The sequence below is a fragment of the Uncinocarpus reesii genome, genomic scaffold (assembly GCF_000003515.1).
Source record: "Uncinocarpus reesii 1704 scaffold_5 genomic scaffold, whole genome shotgun sequence".
NCBI classification, from domain to species: Eukaryota; Fungi; Ascomycota; class Eurotiomycetes; order Onygenales; family Onygenaceae; genus Uncinocarpus; species Uncinocarpus reesii.
In genome coordinates, this window is record NW_003052496.1 from 561,540 (window position 1) to 569,492 (window position 7,953).

Here is a 7,953-nt window from a genome sequence, read left to right on the forward strand (position 1 = left end):
TCGGCTGCACAACCAAACCGCTTGGGGAAGTAGAACCGATGTGTGGGCCAGGCAAAAGTTGGCGGCGTATGGTCCCAGGACTCCCCTCTTCTTGATGCGCCGCTGATTGCCAGGCCCCAAACGGACGATGCCGGTCAAGCCAGCGGAGAAGGCTGATATACATTGTGAAGGCCACGCGCTGCCGCACTCTTTAGCAGTCGATCTCTTGTCAATTGCTGCTCGTCCGTATATGTATTAATACTGCTTGCCCCCTGGCTGGACCAGAAGTACACGTTTTGATTAATGACACTCAATATTGTTGTGATACCAGACCATCATGGAAGCTCCCTTGTTGCATCTCATCAACCAATTCCATGTTAGAGAATTGGCTGGTATTCTTCTTTTCGCGATTGCTTCTTCATGGGCCGTCAACGCTCTTCTAAGAAGATTTGGCTCACGCGCTTCCAAACGACCTGGCACTCCGGATTTAGAACAACGCAATAGCCAAGCGGCCAAACATCCCGACAGAAAGCCAGGAGGTAAGGACCCCCTTTGCTCGCCCCCAGCTTATGCGATTTCCCTCGTTGACACTGGTTCCTCTTTGCATTAGAATGGATACCGCAAGACTTTAAGCGGCCCGACCCCGTGCCTTACCCTGATTGGGATGTTCACACGTCGAAACCAAAGCCATATCGGCCTTTTCGATACGGCCCGTAAGTTGTGCTTCGATCTCTACGACTAAAACTTTTGAACAGAATGGGCTGATGGGCGGAAGAAAATATTTCATCACTATGGGCTTGAGGTCGATGAAGTGGGATGAATGGATCGGTATGTCTGACCAGCTGTCCTTCAATCGAACCGCGAAACTGACAACCCATCCAGAACTTGACAATCATTACCTCAAATACCACGCCGATAAAGCGCGTCGCATCAAAGAGAGGGAGAAGAAATGCGTCATGGTCGCTCCGGAGGCCATGGACGGAGTCATCGAACTCCTCGAGGAACTGTACGTCCATTCTCCATGCCCTATCAGATCAACATCACGCAAGTTAACCGGAAACCAACTGTAGCTCCTCCTACCTCCCCGTCCGCTACCCTTCCCTCTTCCGCAAAACCCCCGTCGGCATCGACAACCTCCTCACCGGCGAATCCTTCAACATCACTCAGCGCCCCTTTGCCGAAAACCCGATGACCACCTGCGCCCGCCTCATCCAGGACGACATGGCGCTCATGTTCGAAAAGCCCGACGGCCAATACTACCTCCTCGCCGGTGCCATCCTGCTCGCCGGCTTCTGGCGCCTCGAAGATAAATTCGGCATGCCCCTCTCCGAAATCCACACCTCCGGCTCAGTCCCCGGCTACGAAACCAAACTAGAAAAGGGCATGATGAACTTCTTCCGCCGCCTAAAGCCATCCGACCCGGTCCTGCGGAACAACTACTTCATCCAGGTCGACGAGGACCTGGCCTGGTCCTACAGCATCGGCCCCGAGGACAGCACGTCAGTGAGCTGGAGCACGGCGGAGAAAAACAAGGCGATCGAGCACCACTACTTCCGGTCCGAGCGCCAGTCGCTACGCCGCCTGCCGCGCTCGGGCGCCGTGGTGTTTACTATCCGCACGTACTTTGAGCCCATTGCCGAGATCGTCAAGGAGCCGTATGTCCCCGGGCGCCTGGCGTCGGCTATCAGGAGCTGGGGCGATGATGTGTCGCGGTACAAGGGGCGGGAGAGGTATGGGGAGGTGTTGTTGGAGTATTTGGATCAGAGGCATGAGGAGCAGCTGGCGGCGGGGTTGGAGCTGGAGAAGGAGGAGGAGGTTCGGAGTTATCCGTATTAAGGGCGCGTGTGCTTGATGTTCTGCTTGCTGGCGCTGTGGATTGGATATATATAACTGGGATATATCAGTGCAGTTGTTTCTTTCAAGTACTTATGCTTTCTTTTGAGGCTCTGCTAGAAGTTGAATACCGATATACCACTCATTTTTACACCGTTCAAAATATCACGTCGAACATAGATCGCCTCTTCTCTACAACACCCAAGTCAATTTTACATAAATCTCCAAATTCGTTAAATGCCATATTTCCCATTCCATATTGTACAGTTAGGATACAAATATACAAAATAAAAAAAAAGCATATACACAATCGCCAACACGGGCAATCTGCTCCAGAAAGATTCACAGCCATAGTATCCCCAATTCGGGATACTCAAACACAATCTCTAAAACGGAATCAGAAAAAAGAAACCCCAAAATACGAATATGAATGTAACCAATCTTCCCGTATCCGGTTATGCCACATGATAAAAAGATTGCAATATACACCCTGGAATGCCCAAAAGAAAAATGCCATGTTTCGTTTTTTTTTTTTGGGAGGGGGCCCGTATATCGTAGTATACAAGGCATGCCAGAAATAAGTGATTATAAGAGTATAAAGAGTAGGAAAGATCACCAGGACTGGGAGTCCAGGGAAGAATAGAGCCGAAAGATGTTAAAAACCCCGCGAATATACAGAAGGATGATACAAACGATCATCAAGTTGCACATTGATGCGGGCCCTTGTATGACATAGCATGGCATTAAATCCCAGAAAAGAAAGGAAAAAAGACATCAAAAACAGAGTAATACAAGTTGAGCTGTTCTTTTGGTCGCCCACGAGAACGCCGGTTACTGAGTCGCTAAATCAGGAAAAAGTTTGGATTCAAGCAATATCAAGCACAGGGGAAGCGGGTAATGATAGTCATTAGAATGTACTCCGTAGCATTTATCGAAAAAAAAAGCCTTGCATCATATCGTGAGAGAGATTCATGAGAAAGCGTTGATCAAAAGGCAAGTCATCAGTTACTCAGCCAGCGCTTGGCGGCTGCCATGACATCACCGGGAAGGGACAGATTCCCGGCAGCAAAAGAAACAAGAAAGGCCGATCATCACTTTGGCGTAACGCTGGCTCTGACACAAGTCGCCTTGGCGACATGTCATTTCTTGGTCCCTTCGGCGTCATGATGAGACAAGAGGGGAGAACATCATGTTCTGGTCCTTTTCAAAACCAGGTCACTCCCTGCCTCTCCGTCTCTGTTTGCCCGGCCAGTTGACGTCAGGATGCACCACCCGCATATGTCGCGTAAGAGCGTCGTTGCGTGAAAAGGTCTTATCCTCGGTGCACAGTTGACATCGTACCTTTTGTTTCCGCGCATTGTGAATCGTATCTTCATGACGAGTAAGATCGTAGGGTCGTGAAAATATGGAATTGCATGGCTTTCCTGTGGATGGGTTGATCCGCTCGCATTTGTGAGGGCCAGCCTGGGAATTGCGCATCGCAAAAGACGGGTTGTCCCGCGACAGTCCATGGCTGCCGGGAGTCGTCTGGCGATGAGCTTCCCGTTTGTGCTTCTGGAGCCTCGCCGGAGTCTCGAAGCGCTGGGTGCATCCGTGATAGGTACAGCTATAGGTCCCCGTATCAGAAGACGTATCCAAAGGCCGTTTGATTGGCGACGATGGCTGCTGATGTGTCGGAGTCGGTGCAACTCCAGAATTCCGCTCGCTATTCGTAGACTCCATGGAGGGCATCGGGATCGGGAAATCGGGCGTATGGTGAGCCAGGGTGCGATCCGCTGGCTGATGAGGCCGAGGGGCTTGTACGACTCCTTGTTGGGGTACCTGTGGCATTTGCGGATGTTGTTGTGGCTGCGGCAGGTAGAATTGAGACCCGTTTTGACTCCCGTTTTGACCAAATTGATTTGGAAATTGGCTGAGCGGAGGGAAGGCCGGAATTTGAAACGTAGAAGAGGTAGGAGGGAGGTTATACTGGGGGTCAGGTTGCGATGGGAACAGCGGGATATTGCTCTCGTCCGACTCGTGGTAGTCCAGCAAGGCGTCCTTGGGCGATATCGTCTTGGTCTCCTCCTGTTCCTCCGAGTCAGCACCCATCAGTTCCATCCCTCTCAAACCAGTAGACGGAGGTGGCTGCTGTAGATGCGCTGAGGAGTAAGCAGTAGGAATCTGAGCATAAGGCGAGCCGTGACGGAAAGGAGAGCGCTGTCGAGCGATCGAGGTTGGTGACTGCGAGCGTGCGGACATATGGCTTTGGGTGGCAGCATGAAGACGATCTGCCATGACATTGAGATATGGAGAGTAGGGCTTGGAGACCCGCGCTTGCGGTGGTCTTCTCTCCTGGGGCGCTGTTGTCATGGCTGGATTATAGAGCTCGTCTTGCAGGGCGTCCGTCAGGGTCCGATCCAAGTTTGACATGCCAACCTGGTTATTTAATTGGGGTCCAAGGTCTGCAAAAACATCAGCGTGTAAGCATTCATGTATCCAGCGATCGATCTCGGTTGCAGAGGTCTCACCATGTGATAGCGCCTTGGAGCTTTCGTCAAAGTCGTCTTGATAGCTCGTTTGTGGGGTCGCCGGAGAATTCTGGCTCACGGTTGACGCTGATTGAGCTAAAGAGTATGGATAGGCGATCTCGTCGTCGGCTTGTTGCTGCGGCTGTGGTCTATAGAACTGCTGCTGCTGCTCTTGTTGTGCATTCCCTTGCTGTTCAAGGAGCGCTCTTCTCATTGCCATATCAGCCTCCGTGGCATTGACATTTCCGGCACGGGCGTCGTACTGTGACGGAGGCGCAAGGAAGGAGTTCTGGACAGGAGTGCGCTGCGGCGTGGGCAGAGGCCTCGAAGGACTCGATATTGAGTAGCCGCCTTGGTAGGTTGTGTTCGCGGGGGACGAGACTGACGAGAATGACGACTCCAGGGCAGGCACGGCAGAGGTTGATGGCAGCGACACGATCGACGATCCGGAGGAGGCCCTCTTATGGTTGATGCCGGCGTAAAACTGCGGCTGGAGGCGTTGGGTGTTTGGGCTCAGTTTCGCAGGACTCAGCAGGTTATTGAACTCGTTTGTGTCCAGAGGCAGTCCGTTCTGCAAGAGCATGGACGCATCCGCGATGTCCTGGTGATCGAAGCCCTCGTCCCCAAAGAGGGCTGGCTGAAAGAGCTTGGCCGGTGGCGTGTGCGACACTCCCGCAGACGAGTAGTTGCTGTCTTGCATAGAAAAGCAGGCAGAATCGGGCCAAAAGGACGAGTCAAAGTCCGTGGACGGCGAGTTCTGCGTGGAGAAGGCCGGCGAGGAGTAGGTTGGAGAAGCAGCGACCGAGGAGGGCGGTGGCGTCGAAAGGTATCGCAGCTGCGAGTGCTGCGACAGCGCAGGAGTGAGAGGGGCTGCAGAGAAGGGCTGCGACGAGGAGGAGGGCGAGTACAGGGCGTGCTGCGTGGCGGGCGACAGGTCGGAGCTGTGGTGGTGGTAGGGAGCAAACGAGTGCTGCTGAGGTGAATCAGCCACAATGGAGTCTGACGCGCAAAGGTTGCGGTGGCGGAAGGGCTGGGATGGAGGATAGGGCGACGACGACGAAGAGAGAGGATGTGAATAGTGGTTGTGGGTGAGCATGATGGGCGCCAGGAGGCAAATCGCGGCGGGTAACTATATATGTAGTTTGCAGACGGGGCCGAGTGTAGTGGGTGGCGAATTCGTAGCGTTGGGTGCAGCTCAACCAAGGTAACAAACGTCAGTGCATGTGGCCGGACGGGGGATTGCGTCTATATAGAGTTGCCTCGCTGCTGCAGGAAAATTCAAACCGAAAAGCGAGAACAAGCGAGTTGCGAGCGGCTTAAAAGTAGTCGACAAAGGCCAAAGCAGGAATTTAAAGCGTGTTCCCGGTTTCGCTTGGCCGGTGGTTTCTGTGCGGTGCTTCGTCCTGGTCCTTTGTCAACCGGGAAGTCGGATGATGCTGGTTGATCGTGTTCTGTCTTGCTGATCCCCCCGTGGTCCCAGATCGCGTATATCGGATGTGTATATATATTTAATCTGCTTCTGACCAGGCCCAAAAGTCCGAGAAGACGCATCACTCATGCAGGCCCTTGCTGTGTGGCTTGATGCTAAACAGAATTTTGTCTTGACGCTACAGAGATCCCGGCGTAAGCTTGGCGGTATGCGCTTGTATTGGCGCAGGGAAAAAGCAAATGGGATGCTTGCACATCGCGCAATGTGGCCGATTTAACCCCGACGCTTACTTTATCGTCGATTTGTCCATCGAGAGATGACTCTGCTGTACGTCATGTCTGCACCGTCCGTTATCAGATATTACAATGCCTGATCAGGTCTTTCCCACCAAAAGCTCCAGGATCAGCATGGACCCAGCGCGGAAACCATGCAAGGCCGGTTGAAAGGAACCTTGCAGTCACCCCATTCTCGCTTCATGTTATGGCTCAGGGATCGAAGTTTCCATCGCTTCATCCTCGGCGAAACACCTGCAATGACGTAACTTACGCCCGTGGCGCTTGGCATGTACTGCGTGTCCCCAAGCACTGCGCTCGCTGACGGCCACGTCCGGCCGCCCAGCCGGCTACTGCCAGCGCCAGTCGCTGCAGGTACTTCCACGGGCAGGTGACCGGTATTTTTCCACGGGCAGTGCAGAATGGCCCAGGCCCCTGCCCTACGAACGGGGCCGATCTATCAATAGAGAAGCCCAGTGATTCGACTCCCACGGAGTTGTGCCCGATCACCATGCATGGGTGGCTTTTTTTTTCCCTGCAGCCATCCCAAGAGCAGGAAACATTAAGCGGTAGGGCTTCACTGATCGCAGTCAGTCCAAACATGTTCCGCTTTCGTTATGTTACCCGTCCATCTATGTAGTGCACAATCGGTTCAACTCCGTACGCTTTCGGTATCGTTCCGGACAGCTGGCGCCGAAGCGGCTCGAACAGCAAAAGGCTGAAAGCCAGAGCTTGATCCGAGATCCCATGACCCCCAATCACACACTTTCTTTACCCCAGACAACACTCAACCCATGGGTCTCGAGTCATGCCACCAACGCAAGGGACTAAAGTCAACCACGATTCCGCACGAGGTGATCTTCATTCCGTCAGGGCCAAGCTGCCAGCTCTCGAATGCCCAAATCTGCCGCGGCCTGTTCAAGTGCTGCTCTGTGGCTTGACACGTCACAATCATTACCAGCGTGATACAGGATAAGTTACCCAACCGAGCCCCTTGGCGTCGGGAGTCCCGAGATCAATGGGCACCGCCACTGTAACCAAATTACCGTGCATCTGGCGATGTGGCTAGTGACCAGTCGCTTAACTAACTAACTAGCTGACACAATCGAAGCTCGCCAGCGATCGTCGATCGTCGCGCTCTTTCGCTTCTTCCGAGGGCCGTCGTCCCGGTTGTTCTGCCAATCACTGTTGCTGGCCCGCGACTCAGCCACAGCCAGAGCATGCTTTGACTCTGGATCGCCGATTCAACAGCTGCGTTCGCTGGTTTTCCGCGGCTGTGGAGATTATCTGGATGAAAGCTCCCTTGGAACGTGGTGGCCTGATTGATCAAGGGCCGCTTAACATCCCACGGATCGACTCTCCCCAGCCGCCAGGTTCAAGGCGGCTATTTCCCTGCTCAACTTCTGCACACTCCGGGTCTTAACGCGCGGCGGTGTTGAGCCCGCAATTGTTGGGACGGATGATTCATAGACGGGCGCCATGTTGAGCCGATCCGGTACCTTTTTTCAGTAAATAGCCCATAGAAACATGATTATTATCGTCGCAAACTCATTGCCGACACTGAAGCCGTCAGGGCTAGAATTGGGCACTGCTCTCGGTCTCGCCAACGGCAGAATCCTCCCTCCGGAGGCCCAGATCGACTTGTCACTGACCCGCGGGCTTGGGTCGTGTCAAGACTACTACTACTAGCTCACGAAGCTTCCCGTAGTTTATCTTGGATTACTATGGCCTGACGCCCCATGCGGTCGTGTGCCCTGTGTCTGACCACGTTACCTCCCTTCCGAGCGGATATCTGATAGCGTGATTCATTATTAATGTGGGTTGACGACCGGCGTCTTCCGTATATCGCCCATGTAACTCCATAATAACACTCTCATATTATGCGCTACGCCCAAAATAATCGGCTCTGATGACTACCGGCCGTGCACGA

General features: G+C 53.4%; 2 protein-coding genes across 2 annotated transcripts in view; one reads left to right on the plus strand and one right to left on the minus strand.

The window, feature by feature from the left end:
• The window catches only part of UREG_07209 (uncharacterized protein), a gene marked incomplete at both ends in the record, with an annotated part of 3,966 nt that extends 2,151 nt beyond the window's left edge, over positions 1-1,815 (plus strand). The window contains 5 exons of the mRNA XM_002582390.1: positions 311-518; positions 590-692; positions 755-807; positions 862-985; positions 1,050-1,815. Of these exons, the coding sequence (XP_002582436.1) occupies positions 311-518; positions 590-692; positions 755-807; positions 862-985; positions 1,050-1,815 (1,254 nt within the window). The remainder of the gene's footprint in view (positions 1-310; positions 519-589; positions 693-754; positions 808-861; positions 986-1,049) is intronic.
• Positions 1,816-3,027: 1,212 nt separating this feature from the next.
• UREG_07210 (uncharacterized protein) lies at positions 3,028-7,504 on the minus strand (the record flags this gene model as incomplete). Its single annotated transcript, XM_002582391.1, has 5 exons — positions 3,028-5,451; positions 6,298-6,480; positions 7,005-7,054; positions 7,117-7,254; positions 7,435-7,504. The coding sequence occupies 5 exons, from the start codon at positions 7,502-7,504 to the stop codon at positions 3,028-3,030; spliced, it is 2,865 nt and encodes a 954-aa protein (XP_002582437.1).
• Positions 7,505-7,953: the final 449 nt, after the last annotated feature.